Raw genomic sequence first — 21196 nt, 5'->3', positions numbered from 1 at the left:
CTCAGTGACCTTTCCCACAGTCTATAGAGTCTTTTGTGGGGAGGGTGTCTCTGTCTCTCTCATGCTCATTCACTCACTCACTCACTGGCATTTTACCAGCTATGCATGACAAACCTGACAGATATGTGACATTTGGCAGCTCTGCCTTTTTGCATTATGATTTTGGCCTATCTGCTGCTCTCAAGTCTTCCCAAATTAGCATCATCGGTGAATATTATTGGTATGCTGCTTGAACTGCACCCCCAAAGCCTTTCCTGTGATTTTTGGTGTCCATTTATGGTAGTTGGACTCATTGGAGTCTGTGGCTACATGCATGAAAAAGGGGTCCATCTTAGGCAAATGCATAATACCTAAACTAGCATTGTTGAGCTGCTTTTGAGAGGGAAGTACAACCTGAAAACAGGGAGTTGTCTCTGTGGATGTCTAGGCCCTGGAGCTTCCCTAGTCCAGTAGCTATTAAGGCTCTTCTCTGATGGAGAGGATACTAAGGGCAAGACTGTGTCTTTTAGTCACTCTCCATGTTTGGTGTGTGTGGACAGTGAGGAAGAGCTGCATATTGGCAGCTGGATTTCTTCTGGTATTGAGCCTGGATTATGTCCTTTCACAGTGTACACCTCTGACCTCCTTTATGACACAGGCCATAGAACTTCCCTGAATTAATTCATGTGAACTAGAGCAGATCTTTTAGAAAAAACATCCAATCTTGCTTTAAAAATTGTCAGTGATGGAGAATCCACCATGACCCTTGGTAAATTTGTTCCAATGGTTAATTACTCTCACTGTTAAAAATGTACAGTTTATTTCTAGTCTGAATTTTGATAGCTTCAACTTCCAACCATTGGATTGTTGTACCTTTCTCTGTTAGAACCCATTATCAAATATTTGTTCTCCATGTAGGTACTTAATAGACTGTAATCAAGTCACCCCTTAACCTTCTTTTTGTTAAGATAAATAGATAGACTCATGGAACTCAGTCATTATAAGGCATGTTTTCTTGTCCTTTAATCTTTCCTGTGGTTCTTCTTTGAACTCTCTCCAATTTATCAACATCCTTCTTGAATAGTGGACACCAGGACTGGACAGTGTTCCAGCAGAGGTGTCACCAGTGCCAAACACAAGTAAAATAACCCCTGTATTCCTAATTGACATTCCCCTGTTTATGCATCCAAGGATCGCATTATCCTGTTTGGCCACTGCATCACACTGGGAGCTCATATTAAGCTGGTTATCCTTCCTGACCCCCATATATTTTAGAGTCACTGTTTCCCAGGATAGAGTCCCCGATCATAGAATCATAGATGATTAGGGTTGGAAGAGACCTCAGGAGGTCATCTAGTCCAACCCCCTGCTCAAAGCAGGACCAACACCAACTAAATCATCCCAGCCAAGGCTTTGTCAAGCTGGGTCTTAAAAACCTCTAAGGATGGAGATTCCACCACCTCCCTAGGTAACCCATTCCAGTGCTTCACCACCCTCCTAGTGAAATAGTGTTTCCTAATATCCATTCTAGACCTCCCTCACTGCAATTTGAGACCATTGCTCCTTGTTCTGTCATCTGCCACCACTGAGAACAGCTGAGCTCTATCTTCTTTGGAACCCCCCTTCAGGTAGTTGAAGGCTGCTATCAAATCCCCCCTTACTCTTCTGATATAAGTATGATCTACATTCTTTGTTCCTAGATGTATACATTTACATTTAGCTGGATTAAAATGCATATTGTTTGCTTGCACCCAGTTTACCAAGCGATCTAGATTGCTCTGTGTCAGTGACCTGTCCTCTTCATTATTTACCACTCTATCTGGCTTTTTCTAGTAGCATAAATTTGGGAAGGCTTTTCACATCCCTCTTCCCTTGTGTTTCTCCCAACAGCTAGGCACAATTTAGCCCTAAATGTGGATGCAACAAGTATGTCTAAATAGGGATAATTTGATTCAGACATCTCCCTTAATACAGCATACTATGTCACTGTATTTTTTTGCCACATTTATTGGCCTTTTTTTTTTTTTTTTTTTGTTATAGCTTTGAACCAGATAAAAACACCATGTCAATACTTGCATATTGTACATGATCCAAGCCTCTACTGCCTATGCCCTTTCGGCAGGGCCAGCTCCAGGCACCAGCCGACCAAGCACGTGGAGGGGGCGGCACCTTAGAGGGGGCGGCCAATGTTGGGGTGGCGGGGGGCGCTCGCGGTGTGTGGTGGTGGTGGTGGTTGTTGTTGTTGTTGTTGTTTTGTTGTTTGGCGGGGCGGTGCTCGAGGGTTTTTTGTTTTGTTTTGTTTTTGTTGTTTGGCGGGGCAGCGCGGCGCTGGGGCAGGGTGGCGCTCGGTGGGGGGGCGGGGGTTTGGGCGGCGCGGCGCTCGGGGGGCGGGGGTTTGGGCGGCTCGGTGAGGCGCTGGGGGGGGGGTTGGGTGGCCCGGCCCGGTGCTCGGGGAGGGGGGGCGGTTGGGTGGCCCAGCGAGGCGCTGTGGGGGGGTTGGCCGGCCCGGCGCTCCGGGGGTTTGGCTGGCCTGGCCTGGCACTCGGGCGGGGGGGGGGGGGGGGGGGGGGGGTGTTACGGCGGGGCAGTGCTCTTCTTTTTCGCCTTTGGGTGGCAAAAAGGTTAGAGCCGGCCCTGCCTTTCGGCTATTTCACACTGTATCATTTCAAAGTGTTGTGCATTAATGGATTACAGTACCATTTGCCGCCATCGTATATCATAGTACAATATAATTCACTATGACACTCAGTTCAGTATATGAATTTCAAATAAGCACAGTTTTAGCAAGTACAGTAGTTAATTCCTACAGAAAGTAGATGGAAGTTGAGTGCATAGCATGACGTCTCCACAAACAGGTAATTGTAGTGGTTGGAAATGAACCAAATAGTTTGGATACCGCAGCTAAGCATTTGTTTTGTGTAAATGTGCAACTTTTTTTCAAGGTTGGATGGTCCAGAGGTTTGGGCAGCAGTGCAGGATTTGCTCAGTCCCTGCTCTGCTACGCACTTCCTGTGTAATCCTGAGGAAGTCACTTAATCTCTCTGTGCCTCAGATTCCCATCTGTAAAATTTGGTTAATAGTACTACAGTAACTCATGCAGTGTTGTGAGGATAAAAAACATTGAAGATTGTGAGATGCTCAGCTACTACTGTGATCGGTAGCCATATAGGTACCTAAGGTAAACAAAGCTTGGTAGAACTACTCATAAGTGGATACATAATTGGTTAAACAACTGCACAGAGTTACTATTAATGGAATTATGTCAGCTAGGAAGGAGGTCTCAAAAGGGGTTCTGTAGGGATCTGTTCTGGGTTCGGTGTTATTTAACATCTTTATTAATAACCTGGATGTAGGAATAGAGAGCATACTGATCAAGTTTACAGATGACACAAAGCTAGTGGGGGTTGCAAACACTTTGGAAACACTAAAATTCAGCAGGATATTGATAAATTGGAGAACTGGACTATAGACAACAAAATTCAACAAAGACAAATGTAACATGCTACACTTAGGGAAGAAAAATCAAATGCACAAATACAGAATGGGGGAGAACTGGCTTGGCAGCAGCACTGCTGAGAAGGATCTCTGAGTTGTGGTGAATCACAACCTCAACATGAGTCAACAGTGTGATACTGTTGCAAAAAAAGCAAATGCAATTTTCGGTTGCATTAACAGAGACCTAACATGCAAGTCACAGGAGGTGATAGAACTGCTCTACTCTGCACAGGTTAGGCCTCATCTGGAGTGCTATGTCCAATTTTGGAAAGCAATCATATGAGCAAAGGCTGAAGGAACTGGGTATGTTAATTTGGAAAAAACAGGAGATTAAGAGGGGGACATGATAGTGATCTTCAAATACTTGAAAGGCTGCCATAAAAAAGATGGAGAAAAATTGTTCTCTTTTTTGCCCAGAGGGCAGGACAAGAGGCAATGGGTTCAAACTACAGCAAAACAGATTAGATTAAATCTCAGGAAAAAATTTCTAACTGTAAGAACAGTAGGACAATGGAACAAACTGCTAAGGGAAGACGTGGAAGCTCTTTCACTAGAGGTTTTCAAAAGGAGGCTGGATAGCCATCTGTCTTGGGTGGTTTAGACACAACAAATCCTGCACCTTGGCAGGGGGTTAGACTAGATGACCTTTGCGGTCTCTTCTATTCCTATGGTTCTATGATTCTAAGTTTTATATTTTGTAGCAGAACTGGTCAACCTGTTCACAGCGAGTAATTTATTTGGCCTATTTCAGTCTATTAAATATCTGTAAATATAGTTCAACTTTTACAAATGTTTTCATTATATAAATGGTTTGTGTAAACATATTAGAGGGACAAGGTGGGTGAGGTAGTATCTTTTATTGGACCAATGTCTGTTGGTGAGAGAGTCAAGCTTACACAAAGCTCTTCTTCAGGTCTCAACTCTGTATCTCGAAATCTTGTCTCTCTCACCAACAGAAATTGTTCCAACAAAAGATATTCTCACTCACCTTGTCTCTCTAATACTGTGGGGCCAACACAGCTATAACGACATATGTAAACATATGTCATACTATGAATTACATGCAGACAATTGGCTGACTATTGCTTTGAGTATTTGCTGTTCATTATTTGCTATTTGTAGTATGACTGGTTGAGTTAAGTCACATGGTGGTAGCACGTCTGCTCCCTGAACAGATGACTCCCAAAATGACAAAGAACTTTCAAGATAGCCACATGAACACTTTCAGACAAATAATCATGACAGTACATAGTCACATAAGTATTTGTAATACTTTCAATATCTACAGACACTTGTATACTAAAATAGCTTCTATGAATGTTCATAAAAAGTGAATAAAAGAGGTTCCGAACAGCATCAATGCAAATTTGCATGTTTTTATTTGAATGAATGTTCACAAATAATTTTGTATAGTATTCACCCAGCTATATTTAGAAGTTTGATGTACTGCTGTATTTCTGTTAGACATTAAAAGTGTGTCTACCTTTGCAGTCTTGTTGTAGCCATGTTGGTCCCAGGATATTAGAGACACAAAGTGGGTGAGGTTCCATCTTTTATTGGATCAACTTCTGATGATGAAAGAGATAAGCTTTCAAGCTTATACCGAACTCTTCTTCACTTTCAGCGCCTGGGCTCCAGCCTGCGCCTGAACATCTATACTGCTATTTTTAGCCCCACGGTATGAGCCGCCCAATCTCCCCAAGCTCTGAGACTTGCTGTGGTGGGGCGTGTGTGTGTGTGTGTGTGTGTGTGTGTGTGTGTGTGTGTGAACATACCCTCAGTGGCCTGAGCTCAGCGTATCCAAAGATTGCCTGACGCTCTGAGATGAAGACTGGTGGATAACTCTTACCCTCAGGCACAATGGAACTTTCTGCCACAAGGACAGAGCTTATTTGTGAAGGAGACAGAGCTTGCACAAGGGCATGTTGCAGACTGTGGAAACAACTGCCAAAGAAACTAAGGACCGTCACAGACTTCACCACCTTCCACTCCAAGTGCAAGGTGCACTCCTTCACCATGCTTTTTTTTCTAATAAGACATACCAGTATGAATATTTACAAAACAAACAAACAAAAAACTGTATCACGGGTACGTCTACATTGCAAATTAAGATGTGATTGTAGTGCAGACAGGCATACCCAAACTAGCTTTCATCTAGCTAGTGCAGATAACAATAGTAGTGAAGACGTGGCAGCACAGACTTCAGTGTGGGCTAGCCACCTGAGTACATACCCAGATCCCTGGTGAGCTTGTACTGGGGGAGCTAGCTCACACTGAAGCCTGTGCCATCACATCTTCACTACTGTTGTTACCCATGCTAGCTACATTAAAGCTACCAATGCTATAGTTGCTCCTTAATTTGCACTATAGACCTACCCCAAGGCAAAACAATACACTGCACACAATTCTCCTCTTGGGGAGAGAATGAGAGAGAGAACAAGTCACACATGACAAATGTTAGTCACATTGCTTAATGCGCTACTGGAAGGCACTCAGATACTGCAGTGATGAGGGTGGTATAAGAATCTATATAGAATAGAAGAATGTAGGGAATTATATCCTGGAAAACAGTGACATTGAAAAGGATTTAGAAGTGATGTATAACCAACTGAACATGAGATCCCAGTGTGATGTGGTGGCTAAGAAAAGTAACATGATCTTTGGATGTAAAAGAAGGGGCATATTGCATATAAACAGGGAGGTGATATATACCTTTAAATATAGCACTGGTGAGACCGTTAGTGGGATACTGGGTCCAGTTCTAATGTTCATATTTTAAAAAGGATGCTGACAAATTACAAATGGTTCAGAAAAGAGCTACAAGAATTATTCTAAATCAGGAAAACTAGCCTTGGAGTGAGACACTAAAGAAACACAATGTATTTAGTTTATCCAAGAGAAGTTTAAGAGGCAATCTGATCAGTCTGCAAGTACCTACGAACGAAGTTCTGATAATAGGCAGACAAAGTGTGTGGAAACTGAAGCTAGACAAATTCAGCCTAGAAATAAGATGAAATTTTTAACAGTGGGGGTAATGAACCCCGGAATAAGTTACCTAGGAATGTGATGGATTCTCTGTCACTTGAAGTCTTTAAATCAAGATTGGACATCTTTCTAAAAGAGATGCTGTAACTCAACCCAGAAGTTATGGGCTTGACACAGGAATTATGGAGTGAAATGCTATAGTTTGTGTTACGCAGGAGTTCAGACTAGGTTATTATAATTATTCCTTCTGATGTTAAAATCTGTGAATCTCTGAATTGGGCATACTGTATCATTCCACTTCACTATCAGGAAGCTCCTTTCTAAGAAAAATAATCACTTTGAGACTCAGTTACAAATATCAAAGTGAAACAGTGCAAAGTGGTTTTCTGTATCCTGCCAAAATAATTCTGTCCCTGGTAGAAATGGGATGAGCATCTGAGGTTTACAGATGCTCCAGGAACAGAAGAGTGACTGGGAAACAGCTGAGCTCAAATCCAGTGCTATAGGTGTAGATTAGAAACACTGAGCTTTTTGTTAAATTTCTGGTACTGTTAAATGTTGTCCTTTGTCTATATAAACTTCAGCCTGTGACAGGGACATGACTGACTGTTTTTTTCTTTTTGGCTGAGTTGTTTGACCATTTTATTTATTGAGATTTCTTTTGGTTCTATAAATGTTTAAAATTAATTTTGTATTAGAATCACTTGTTCATTTTAGTTGATAAGACCCCAAAATCAGTGGAATAGTTCTGCTGCAACAAAATGTAGCACTTAACTCAAGCAACATTTTAGAATAGTTACTTTTGCAGTGGATTATATAATACAGTAACACCATCCCACAAGCATCTGTTACAGATCTGATCTGACATCAAAAATCCAAAATGTACTCAGTCTGACATCGAAATAACATCTTCTCAGTAGTCTTTATAGGTAAAAGAAAAAGGATCTGTGGAGGCAGAAACTTGACCAGAGGCACTTAAAACTGGTTTACTTCCAGGAGGGTGGCATAGATTCCAAGGTCAGAAAGGACCACTGTGATCATCTAGTCTGACCTCCTGTATAACACAGGCCATAGAAGTTCCACAACATAATTCTTAGGTAGCAGATCTTTTAGAAAAACATCCAATCTTGATTTAAAAATAGTCAGCGATGGAGAATCCACCATGACCCTTGGTAAGGTGTTCCTCTCCCTGTTAAAAAATTTACACCTTACTTTCAGGCTTCAACTTCCAGTCATTAGATCATGTTATACCTTTCTCTGCTTGACTGATAAGCCCATTATTAAGTATTTGTTCCCCTTGTAGGTACTTATAGAGTGTAATGAAGTCACCCCTTAATCTTCTCTTTGTTAAACTAAATAGATTGAGCTACTTGAATCTATTACTATGTGGCATGTTTTCTAAACCTTTAATCATTCTCATGGCTCTTCTCTGAACCCTATCCAATAAGACATCCAAGCACAAATAGTTGCTTATCAGTAGGGTAATGTATAGCCAAGTGAAACCACAGCATGGAAGTGGACTTTGATTTTTCTCCTACAGCTGCAGCCAGCATGCTTAGTCTCTGGAGAGATGTCTCATATCAACATTGGCCAAATCAGGAATAGCAGGCATCCAAGAACCCTGGAAGAAGAGGGAAAGTGCCCACCTTTTTACTATGGGCCATCTTTAAAGTCCCATTTTTTACTCCTTTAATCCTTCTACAGCAGGCTGCTATTGCAGTACCATTCTTCTGACCAATAAGGGCAAGGAACATTGATTCTTTTGAGGCTCTTCTCTTTGTGTACCTATAGAGACAACAGAATGTAACTTAAAAGCAATTCAATCAACATTCTCTGCTGGATGCAAATTTGAGATCTCTGCCACATGTATAACATGCTGAGGTGTTTTCTGAACTTGTATCTCATGTATGAGAATACAGAACACTATATTCTCTTCCACAACATACACATCTTGACAACAAGGCATTAACTATTCTGTAACAATCAAAAAGCATGCTTCTTTGATAGAATGTTACTGCTATCATGTTTGCTGCTCAGCATGCGTAATTCAGTTTCTACTTGTTGCTCTCTCATTTACATATAATCGCTGAAGGTATCCAAATTTAGTTTTCAATTCTTATTTTCTGAGATGGCTATGGTTGAATGTAATCTGACAATTTTCCTATGCATGACCCCTAGGAAATCCCACATATTGGTAGGAATGAGAAGATAGTGACTGGGTCTTATTCTGGGAACCAGAAGGGCAGACTTTAAAGTATTCAGCTTTATCTTCCTTTTAACATCTTCAAAAGATAGTCTACAATCCTTGCTGACAGGGCTATTTGTTGTTTTATTAAAAGACAAAGAAAAGTAAAGGAGAAAATAAATCCAGCTCAAGGTCTACATCAGCTTCTGCCAATATAGATTCTGGCAGAGGGCCTTGGTGTAAGAGAGTGTACCAACAAAGTTTGCAGTAGTGATAAATGCTGCAATATCTCCTCAAGTGGAATAGTGGGGGAATGGAGCACAGATAGATAAAGTGGGCAGAACTGGCCAAGAAGGAGGTGGACAGGCTAGGAAGAAGATGTGCCAGTCTCTCAGCAGCTTTTGTCAGAAAGGCCCTGTGAAAGGGCATCCAACCCACACAAGTCCTGAGTGGGTAAGTATGGGCCAGAAGGACCCAGCTAACCTTATATGCTGCACCTTGAGGGGAACCAGGGATTGATAGGGCCTAATGGCAGATGAAGCCCAGGTGGGGGAGGAGCTGGGATAGGATTATAAATCAGGAAGTGAGTGTAGGGAGGATGTCTGCAGTCAGTCTCTAGAGGGAAAGTGAGTTGGTTAGGGATAAGGAGGATATGCAGAGGGAGAATAAGTCAGGGTCTTGCCCTGGACTGGGGAGTCCAGCAAGAGGGCGAGAATGGTGAAGTAGTCATGGGGAACAGAGGAATCTGTGGTAGTAAACTAGAGATAGTAAGGCTATAGAGAGGTGGGGTAGGAAGGAGCCTAGGGAAACAGTAACAGGGTCTGAAACTGAACAGAGCTGGATTGCTAGTCATAGGGTCCCTGGGCTGGAACTCAGAGTAGTGGGCAGGTGGTTACCCTACCAGCCTCTGTGGAAGTGGCACAAGACCTGGAATAGAAGCCCATCTGAGGCAGTGTGTGTATAGCTTGCTTGTCTGGTTGGATTTTATTAACCGAGAAGGTGGGGACTACATAGTGACCTGGCTAGAGGGCTCAGTCACAAAGAGTGAGTACCCTGAGTTTGGAGAGAGAGAGGGGGGACGACAGCCTGAGTAACCAACAGATGAGGGCACCACATGCAGGGAGAGCTAATTCCCAGATGTAGCCACAAGGAGGAGCACCTGTGGTGAATGAACTGTTTACAGCAGGGGTCGGCAACGTTTGGCACGCGGCTCGCCAGGATAAGCACCCTGGTGGGCCGGGCCAGTTTTATTTACCTGCTGATGCAGCAGGTTCGGCCGATCGCGGCCCCCACTCGCCGCGGTTCGCCGTCCCGGGCCAATGGGGGCGGTGGGAAGCGGCGCGGGCGAGCGATGTGCTGGCCGCGGCTTCTCGCCGCCCCCATTGGCCCAGGACAGCGAACCGCGGCTAGTGGGGGCCGCGATCGGCCGAACCTGCCCGGTCAGCAGGTAAATAAAACTGGCCCGGCTCACCAGGGTGCTTACCCTTGCGAGCCGCGTGCCAAACGTTGCCGACCCCTGGTTTACAGGGCCCCCAGCATGGCCACTAGCATATTTGAAAGCTGCTGCCACTCAGTGGGATTCCAAAAGCTGTGACAGTGCCTACTGTCTTGGTGTAAATCCCTGCTAGAATGACTGGCCAGACAGGTATAATTTACATTTTATAATTCATATAAACATTCACTTCAGAGTGAAAAGTGATGTATGTAAACAGAGTATCCTGTAACATTTTTTTGGGCCATACTGAATGGAGTCATCTGCTTCATTAGATTTTTCTCCCACAAGACTGATTTCATCTTTTGATGGTGAATGGTGGCGACAGCTGGTTAAGAACAGCATTAGCATAATTTCCCATCTAATAGGAATACATTAGCTAGTGCCATTTATTTATAATGAAGTGTAAAATTCAAATTAAAGCAAAGATATTCACCTGTAGGAATGCCCACTCAATCCAAACCTCCCCTGTGCTCATTCTCCATTGAATTCTCTCTTGGACCAGGGCTTTTCCTCATCTCTTAGGAGACATAAGAGGGGAACATGATAAAAATGAATGGTATAGAGAAGGTGAAACTGAATGATGACAAATTCAACACTGATAAAACTTTTTGCACAATGTGTAATTAGACTGAGAGACACTGCCATGGGTCATCACTGAGGCCAAGAACTTAATTTGAGCAATCTCATTATCTTTCTTGCCTGTCCCTTTAACCATATCACCCCATCTTTTGAAACCTGCCACTAGCTTCTCCTTATCCATTGCGTTAAGTATAAAGTTCTTGTTTGTCTTCAAGTTCCTAAAAAAGTCCAATATGAACATTGGACCTTGTCTCTTTTCATATCTCCCACAACTCCACCACTGATGCCCCATTTGTTTCTTTTTACCATGTCTGTCTCCATGCTCTTCTGTATCTTATCTTGTATCCAGTGAACCCTAGTACACAAAACTGCCACCTTATTTTTATTCAGATCACTCTGATAAACTCACTACTTCTGTGTGGAAAAGTTGAGTTCACAAGAATAATTTAAAAAACATTTATTGTGTAATTCCTTCTCTCTCTCTTCCATCACTGTCTTTTCTGTATATATCTTTTCAACTGAAAACACTTTGGGGCATAGACTTTGTATCCTGTACATATTTTTATCTTTGTATCTTGTCCAGTGCTGAGCTCATTGTAGGCACTAAAACAATAAATGAAAATAATAACATTTATGTAAATGACAAAGTCTGTAGCTATGTCGACTGCTTTTCACATTAGCTATATCTGTTTGTACTTATAGTACTGTGACTTCTGTTCACAAGAATTGCACGGTCATGCTAACTACAGATATGTCTACACTGCATTAAAACACCTATTGCTGGCCTGTGTCAGCTGACCTGGGCTTGGGCTGTGGGGCTATACAATTGCAGTGTAGATATTTGGGCTTGGGCTGGAGCCAGAGTCAGCTGACGCAGGTCAGCCCTAGGTGTTTTATTGCAGTGTAGACAGACCCTTGAGGTCCAATACAAAACCCATGAAAGTCAGTGGGAGACTTTCCTTTGACTACAGTGGGTTTGGGATCAGATTTTAAGGACCTCGTCCTGACAAAACTTGCTACTAGGAGTCGTGTTCTTCTGCAGTGAGTATCCCATAGCCAGGGCCGGCTCTGGCTTTTTCGCCGCCCCAGGCGAAAAAGCCTCCGGCCGCCCCCCCCCACAGGGGGGGGCCGCCGGCCGGAGCCCTGGGAGGAGGGCGGCGAGCCCCGGCTGGGGCTTGGCTCTCCCCCCCCTGTGGCCAGAGCGCCGGGGGCAGGGCGGCGAGCCCCGGCGGGGGCTCGGCTCTCCGCCCCCCCCCCGGCGGCCAGAGCGCCGGGGGCAGGGCGGCCAGAGCGCCGGGGGGAGGGTGGCGAGCCCTGCTGTGGCCCCGCTCTCCCCGGTGGCCGGAGCGCCGCCGCCCCCCTCCAGGTGCCGCCCCAAGCACCAGCTTGGGTGCCTGGTGCCTGGAGCCGGCCCTGCCCATAGCTCCAGTGAGGACTGCTACTGAAGGCTATCACAGTAGTCGTGTGGGCTAACTAAGCCACTCCTCATATAGTTATTGCTGGTGATATCGTGGCCAGATGACTTCTACTCTTCCCTGTAAGATCCTGTGGGAGGCTGGATATTGAGCTAGCATTGTGGTGTCATGGGTCTGGGGAGGACATCTTCAAAGGGCCAGGCCCCCAATGGGTCATACTTTTCTACAAGCATAGGCAATGTGGCCTCAGCAACTCCTAGACTGAGCCTCTTGGCTCCAGCACTCCAGTTTCTCACCATGAGCTCTGCCCAGTGAATGTGACCGAAGCAGAGTCCTATTCAGAGACGTTTACTCCCTTCAGCGATCAGTGCACTTCAGCAGGTATCTGCAGTGACTCCATGTAGCCTTTTCAAGACAGAGTAAGGTTGATTAGTCAACTGGAATACAGCACTGGGAAATCCTTTCTTCAACAGAGAGAGACCAAAGATTATGACAGTCCATTCTGTCTAAAGCCAGGGCTCCCTTGAGCCATGCTGTTGTAGGAAGCAGCTTAGTTTCCTTTCTCTTGTCACTTTCCCTTTTTCTTAGGGCTTGTCTACTCTGAAGTGCTACAGCTGTGCCCAGGGCCGGCTCCAGGCACCAGGCAACCAAGCTGGTGCTTGGGGCGGCACCTGGAGGGGGGCGGCGCGGCGCTCCGGCCGGCGGGGAGAGCGGGGCCACAGCCGGCCCCGCCCCCCCCCCGGCGCCCCGGCCCCCCCCCCCCCCCCCCCCCCGCGCCCTCCCCCCGCCGGGGCTCGCCGCCCTCCCCCCGGGGCTCCGGCCGGCCCCCCCCCCGGGGGGGCGGCCGGAGGCTTTTTTGCCTGGGGCGGCAAAAAAGCCAGAGCCGGCCCTGGCTGTGCCATTGTAGCACTTCAGTGTGGACACTATCTATACCAACATGGGGGCTTCTGCCATTGGTGTAGATGATCTGCCTCCCTGAGAGGTGGTAGCTAGATCGATATAAGAATTCTTCCATCGACCTAATACTGTCTACACAGGGATTTAGGTTGTCTTAACTATGCTGCCCAGGGTGTGGATTTTTCACACCCCTGAGTGAAATAGTTATGCTGACTTAATTTTCTAGTGTAGACCAGGCCCAAATCCCAGGTGAGAGCTCCTGTGTCTCTGAGGCCAGTACTTAAAACAGATCCCTGACACCTCTCTTCATTCTCTTGGCACAGCCATGCTATGTTCACATGTTCAGCCTCTGCAGTTAGGTGTTAATCTTCAGTGATTGGGGTTCCTGTTGTCTCTGTAGGGTCTTCCACTGATATACATTGGTTCCAGCCAGTCCTTAATGACCTGTTCGTATCACCCCCAGACAATTACATGACTCAAACACCTAATGTATCCTGCTCTTTACACTCCGTGTATAGCAGTACAAAGCACAGAGGGAAAATGAGGTACACATGGGCATCATAAAATTCCCATATTTATCACAGCAAGCTTTGTCAAGCAATTTAAATATGCCAAATTTTGATAGTAAACCAATACTAACAGTTAATTGCTACCTTTCCAAGCTTCTATACTTCTGTGAAAGCTATTTGAAACTGACATAAAGACATCTTTATTTCTTATACAGTACACCTTATGCTTCTGGAGCTAAAACTATGTTGAGTACATGCCAGTTTATTTGAGATTTTAATCTTGACTCAGGTTAGGGGATTTAGGATGAGATACAGACTTAAAACCATGGCCTGTATTTGTGGGAAGAGGAGGTTTAGGTAGAGTATACTCCAGTCTAATTTTTTGGCCCAACCAAGGCCCAAGAGCATAGTCATTTTCTGACCTGACCCTTCCCCCCTGAACCTGAGTCAGTGCTGCACTGCCTCCTGCCTGTGGGGTAGGTACAGTGGCAGCTATGTGTCCGGCTCTTGCCAATGTCACTGTGCCAACCCCACAGGCAGGTGGAAGAGACCTGATCCAAGACCAAGAGGATCCGGTTGTCTTCCCACCCAACACAACCCAGACCTGATATTTGTTGGGTCCCACGGGGTCCAGATTGCGTATCAGGATTCTAGTTCGGAGTGGTCAGACTATACAGGAACCTCCGATTCTTCCAGAATGTGTTCAGGGAGTCTGAGAGAGCTCAAGCTGGAGTGAAGCTCTACCACCCTTTGAAAGGGTACAGTATTTGCTTGATTTTACAAGAACACAGATTTTGACTGGCTCCTAAATCTCCTCAAAATAAAGTGTAAGAGGGAATAAAGTGGTGTATAGTCTTTGTGCAGGCTCCCTCTGTACATAGGTGAATTTCAGATAGTGCTCACAATGTAAATATTTGATCATTCTCATTGCTATAATTAACTCCTGAGGAGTTATGGATTGGATCCCTCAATCTTGGTCCCACAGATCTTTCTGAGTATCACACACCAAAGTTTATTGATATTGTAAAGAGCTTCAACTCTCCAGGGGAGAATTGCTCAGTGTCCTTTACCTGCAACAGTAATGCTCTTTTAACTTGTCGGCTATGTAAAATTGTGAGATTTTCTTATTATTCTGTTTAGACTGTAACTCTTTTTTTAGTTTAAAAGGAACGAACCAGTTGGAGATTGACACATGCACATTTTTAAGATGCAAAGCACACTACCATCCCTAAGAGATTCTTTATTGCCTAAAAATAGCTTTCAGAGACAAAAGAGCCAAGGAGAACAGACCTATGCAGAAAGTTACATTCAGAGAATGGAGTAACAATTACAGGTAGAACATAATAAATAGGCAAAATTATTCACTTGAAATAATACACACTTTTTAGGGGGGGAAACAGTGTAAATGGTGCATAACATGTTATTGACCCTGCTCCTAAATTATTAGTTTTATATGACCTAGATAATTAAAAACATCTGATATGGACAGCTGTAATATGAACACATACTATGAGGATGAAATAAAATAAATTGGAGTTTAAGATGTGTTTTGGCTGTATCTTCATGATAATTTATGCACTTTCATTCATAGGGAGGAATATGGCCAAGAACATATCACTCATAATTGCACATGTTTCAGGGTGATAGTGCTGATACTTTAATTAAAACAGCTGAAGATAAGTGTATACTGCTTTGCTTTAGAGAAAGCAAGAACGATTGTTAAATCTAAGGTTAATTGCGAGAGAGTTCTGTTCGTGTCCTCTTTGCTGTTTACTCTTGGTGATAACCGAAATGTCAGAATCCTTGACTTTGACTGCAACAGACTGGGCAGACCTGGTGTTGATTGCTACTGCCAACACGAAAGTGGTGCCGCGGTACTGCAGCTCCAGTTCTTAATCAATGAGGTAAGGCTATACGTACAGTTTGCAGAATCTTCTTTCTTTAAATATGGTTGAATGGTGCAATCTATATATTTTTGCAATGTAATTTCCAGATAGGGCAAACAAAGGGGCCAGCAAGAAACTATGGACCTGATTCTGCTGCTCATACTTGCACTCAGAAATATAATTTTCTGTGTACGTAATGCTGTTAAAATGAATGGGACTATATATAGTAAAAGGTATTACTCAATGTAAGTATGGGTGATAGAATCAGGGCCTTTATATGGTGATGTGAAATACTGAACACACAGCAAGCTGCATATGTGTAACCTAAATTCATGGATCATCTTCCTCACTGCACAGACATGTCTGAGATAGAAATTAGTGAACTAACAAAAATGGCACTAATACAAAATTTCTGCTTAGCTGAAATGTCATAGTCTCAGGGAACTCAGAATAATCAGAACTGATCCCTATAAATACTATGCAAAGTGATTTGGGATCCAACCCCTGAATAAAACTTACTCTGGAAATAATAATAATAATTAATTATTAATTATGGGGTATCAGGCCTCCTCCCACCAATTCAAGGCAGGCAGATTCCATTTTCTCCATACCGTGTGTGCACCGGAAGGAGTACAGGAGAGAGTTTCTCTGCTCAAAGTTCTGGTGCCACAGCAGCCCCTGGCAGCTAGGAGGAGCAATAGCAGAGATAAGCCTCAGCCCATGCCGCTGCAGATGGAGCTTACTCGGTCACTCTGTGCAGATGGTACATACACAGTCTAGTCAGCATGGAGAAGCTGTGAGGGTTGGAGCTTGCTCAGTGCAGACAGAATCCTCAGAGAATGTAGTTTTCAAACTCTAATAAGAGCATGAGCATGTCCAACCTGTGTGTGTGGTTGGTTTTTTTGTTTGTTTGTTTTTTTGAAAGGCTCCTAAACTGTCCACATTTGGGCAGACTTTCATGAGGAAGGCAAAAGGCACATTCCTGACACACACACCACCCCCTGCTCCAAAGCAAGGAGGCATTGGAGCTTCACAACAACAAAAAATTTACAACCATTTTAACATGTGCAAAACAACATTTTTTTCCTAATCTTGTTCTGAGAAACAACTGAATCATTTTAGCTGAAACTTCCCAGAAAAACTCATTTTGAGTATGGCATGAAATGTTTCAGCCTGAACAGGCAATGTTTGGCAAAGTTATAAGCAACTGAAAATAGGACCTTTATAATGGAACGTCTCAGGCAACCTTAACTATAGGTGTAACTGCCTAGAGCATATTCTTAGGCAAAATAGTTTAACATAGGTATTTAAAACTTATTTAATGAAACATTTCTATTCAGCCTTTCCTACTTACACTAAAGTTGAGACAATTACTTTTGGAGTATATGTGTGAACACCAAAAAATGCATGTGCCACCATTTTGTCATGTGAATCACTCTTCCTTCCCCTGCTTTCTTTCCGATCTTAGCTTTTGTGGTTCTGTGCTCCTCTAGATCATGTATTCACCTGCTGACTATTCATTCAGTGTCTTCTTTATTAGCTCCTTTGTGGGGTTTTCTGCAGGGTTTTTTCTTTGTCCTCTCCTCTCCTATTTCTATTCTGTGTACATGTCTCTTTTCTCATGGATTTAACTACCACGTCAAATCTGACAGTTCTGGATTTACCTCTCACTCTGTATCCATTCACATTTAAGAATAGATGCCAGAGGGACAGCTGTAGATGTTCAACCACCATCTCAAACTCTAGTCTTCTCACCTTTCCTCCTCCTCCTCTGCTTCCCTTCTCTATCTTGATTGAGAATTCCACTTTCCTTCCTGTTTCCCAGGCCCACAATTTTTGATTGTACTCTCCCCATCCCTTCTCCCATAGTCAATCTTTAAGTCACATCACTTCTTCCTCTTTATTGTAACCAAAATCCACCTTTTTTGCTTACAACTGTCCACTAGTGGCAGATTAGCCACTGGGCCTACGGGGCCCATGTCTAGGGCCCCGACCAACTGGGGGCCCCTGAGCTCCAGGTGGGCGGGGAAAGCCCCTGTGCCCTGACCCCACTCCCGGACTGTAGTGCCAGGTGGGCAGAGTAGTGCGGCTTGGCAGCTGGGGAAGCTCCCCGTGCCCCCGACCCTGTTCCCCAGCGCCATCTGCATCTCTTCTCACTTCCCCTGCTCAGTCTCCCTACTTTCATCCCTATCCTCTTACTTTCACATCCTTTTCTCATTCTTGATTTTGCATTTTCTGTTATCTTGATGTGACTATTTATACTGTGCCTGGGGCAGTCTCCCTTTCCCAGTGTGCTAAGCACTCTCTCCTTGCTTCAACTGCCTCCTTCAAACCCATCTTTTCAAGCTATTACCTCCTTCCTTCTTATTCCCATTCTTCTGCACTCTTCCTGGTTTATCAATCACAAACACATTTAATATCAAATGTTTAATACTAGAATGAGCTCTTTGATTTTCCAGATCAGCTCAAATTTGAACATTTTATGTTAGTACAGGATCAATCAAAGCAAAGTAATGGTTGTTGCAGAGTATTTTTTTCAGAAGGAAAATAAGTATTTCACAGATGTTGTACTGCTGTCTACTTACAGATTATTGTCTTATTCTTAAATAATCTTCCCTTTCAATATGCAAATGAATAACATTCCACCATATTCTGTCTCTGATTGTTGTAGGGTGCCTTGGTCAGTGCGAGTGCAGATGACACACTTCATTTGTGGAACCTAAGACAGAAACGGCCGGCTATTCTTCATTCTCTGAAATTTAACAGAGAACGGTAAGTCAGTTTGAGAATAAACAAAGATGTCATTTTAGAAACTGACTAATTAGATTTTGCTGACATATCAGTGGTGGGAGGATTTGTTGTTGCATATGGGTTTCTTGTTTGTTTTGGGTTTTTTTTACTGACTTAATGAATGATGTAGCTGATTGCCTTGAAAGTTTTTCTTCCTTTATAACTTTTAAAATCTGGTTTACCACAGAACACGATTCAGCAGAGTGCAGTTTGTGGTGCAGTAGCCCCCTCAAATCTGTAGAATCCATTTCTGCTTCCCACTAAAGATGGGCTTCTGTGACCTTCTAATTGTGCAAACTGGCACAATTAATAGTGGTCTTTTCTGACCTTAAAAAGAATCTATGATCTTCTATTCTGACCTACTTGCACAACACAAGCCATAGTCCTTCACCCAATAATTCCTGTATTGAAGGGAATATTCTTCTCTACCATGTAATGATGTGGAATCCAGATTTTTGACAAATTGGCCCTTACTATTTTCCAGTAAATACTGGTATGTTAACATAATAATGGAGATGTGTAATATAATTATGATGAGTAAATCTCATATGATTCAGAGATTTGTTTTCATGATTAGTTTTGCTTTTTGAATGCCTAATAATTAGAAGTCTCTAGACCAAATAGATTAAATCAATGGTAATTTTTTTCAAATTTAGCTACCTATAGATCAGTCACTTTTAAATATGCCTGTATTTTGAGAGATGCTGAGCACTCAGCTCACATTGACATCAGTTACAGCTGCAGGTAGAGAGGAAGGATTGTAGCAGAGCAGCAGCTCTGTTATTGTTATGGTTAAGACCAGCTTTCTGTTTAAAGTTTGACTGTTCTAAATACTCTAAAATGGTATGGTTACTTGGATTGCCTTGAAATTTGGTGCCCCTCATGGGGATTCAGGGTAGGGTTAGTGATCCAAGTGTAGAACCATTTAGCCAAGGGATTCTTAACATACACCACAGGATGGGGGATGGTAAGAGTGGGGGTGGGAAGCTTTTCTTAAAGTTGACTTATTCTGGCAACCCTTTTTCTGTGCACAGATAGAGTTCAAACCATGGCTCGTAACATTGCACTATCTCCAGTACTTGAGGGTTACGCCAGTAGAGTGTATGGTACCCACCAGCCCTTTGGGGGGGAAATCAGCTAAAAGCATTGTTTGAAAAAGAGTTTGCTTCTCCAGTTTGGCATGTGCCAAGCAGTTCTAAAGTTCACATGTCGAACAGATTATTCTCAGCATGCATGAAGTTATGAATTTTTTTTAAGGCTGAAAATTCTGTTACTAGCTGGATAGCCCAAGGGGCTAAGCAGTCGTCCTTTACCCCTAACCTTTTGTGTCAGTTCAAGTCCCACTTACTGCAGAAATCTTGAAAAGGTCAGAATCATGTTGCTAAGATTTGTCTCTGTCAGGTGTGGTGATTTGGTTGTTTTGAGTGAAAGTACTTTGATTACCTTTCTCCTCCCCCTCCCCCCACAAAAGACATGTGACTGTTTCCTGGTAGGCAAGGGACATTTTAGTGTGGAGGAGTGTGTGTGTGTGGGGGGGGAATAGAAATGAGAGGAGTTTGGGGCTGCATTGAGGGGAGGGGGGATTATGGGGAGTGGGATAAATGAGGATGGATGGTGGAGGGGTGAGAGGAGTTGGGTGGCTCAGGTGAAGGAGAGGGACACTGGGAAGGAGACATGGGGTGAGTGGCAGGGTGACTAGGGGAGAATGGGGGCAAGGTTGTCTAAACCCCATGTTCTCCCCTTCTGTGTGTGTGCCAGGATCTGGGGGCCCTTTGCCCCTCTAGGGCAGTCTGAGCCTCTCTCCCTGCCCCACCTTCATGTGAATTACAATCTGGGGTTCCTTGCCCCCGAATGGTGGCTGAGCCCCATTCACTGGTATCCTGTGAGTAAGTGTGAAGTGGTTGTTAAATTTCACAAGTGTGGTATTCTGTCAGGAGAGTACCCTAAGTTTTTGAGGGTAGAGCAGATGCAGGTAGCTCCTTTCCTGTACAGTGAAAAAGCAGAGTGCAAGTATGTGTGATAGGGCTGTTTTGGGTTATCTCTTAGAGGGCAGAGTTAAGGTTACATGGGTATGTAACTTAACTCTGTATTCCTGGTTTTCTGAAGTTTGGGTTTTTCCAAACAGTGTTCTAGAAGGGCATGAGCTCTCACTGGGCATCCTTAACTGTGTGAACAAAGTTTATTGCCATTTAATACCCTTTTTTGGTTAGGAGTGTGAAGGTTGTGGACCTCTGGAGACATGCAGATACTTATGTGCAGTGCTTGGGAGAAGCCAGGGGTCTAAGTACATGTAGGTACCAGTGATATAGGGAAAGGTAGGAGAGAGGCCCTGTAGTCCAAGTTTAGGCTGCTAGGTAGAAAATAAAATCTAGGACCTCCATGGCAGCATTCTCTGAACTGTTTCCAGTTCATGCACATGGCCAGTTAGACAGGCAGAACTGCAGGGTCTTAATGAATGTATGAGATGATGGTGTTGGGAGGAGGGATTTCAGTTTATGAGAAACTGAGGAACCTTTTTGGAAAGAAGGAGCCTATACAGGAAGGATGAGCTCTACCTAAACCAAAACGGAAGCAGATTAGTGGCATGTAAAATTAAAAAAGTCATAGAGGAGCTTTTAAACTAAGGATTGGGGAAAAGCCAACAGGTGCAGAGGAGCATACAGTTCAGACAGACATCTCTTAGGGGAGGATTTATTAAAGAGGATATTCGGATAGCCTAGTAAAGAGGAGAGGATAGAAGTTGGTAAAGTACAGGTTGAAACTGGAGAGAAACTGTCAAACAAGGAAGACTGAAGGTAGTCAATGAAATATTGACAAATTTTATGTGTTTGTGTACAAATGCTAGAAGTCTAAATACTAAGATCTGTGAACTTGATTGCCTGGCATTCAGTGAGGATATTGATATAATAGGCATCACAGATACTTGGTAGAATAATAGGATAGCTCAGTGGTTTGAGCATTGGCCTGCTAAACCCAGGGTT

At 43.7% G+C, this 21196-nt stretch overlaps 1 protein-coding gene across 1 annotated transcript in view; it reads left to right on the top strand.

Annotated features, from left to right (window-relative positions):
• STXBP5L (syntaxin binding protein 5 like) overlaps nt 1–21196 on the top strand; it is a 418796-nt gene that overhangs the window by 132710 nt on the left and 264890 nt on the right. The window contains exons 3-4 of the mRNA XM_029912782.1: nt 15362–15443; nt 18097–18197. Coding sequence (XP_029768642.1) covers nt 15362–15443; nt 18097–18197 — 183 coding nt within the window. The remainder of the gene's footprint in view (nt 1–15361; nt 15444–18096; nt 18198–21196) is intronic.

Source organism: Terrapene carolina, unplaced genomic scaffold (genome assembly GCF_002925995.2).
Source record: "Terrapene carolina triunguis isolate 2854851 unplaced genomic scaffold, T_m_triunguis-2.0 Scaffold242, whole genome shotgun sequence".
In the NCBI taxonomy this organism is placed as follows: domain Eukaryota; kingdom Metazoa; phylum Chordata; order Testudines; family Emydidae; genus Terrapene; species Terrapene triunguis.
This window is presented reverse-complemented; position numbering and strand designations above follow the sequence as displayed.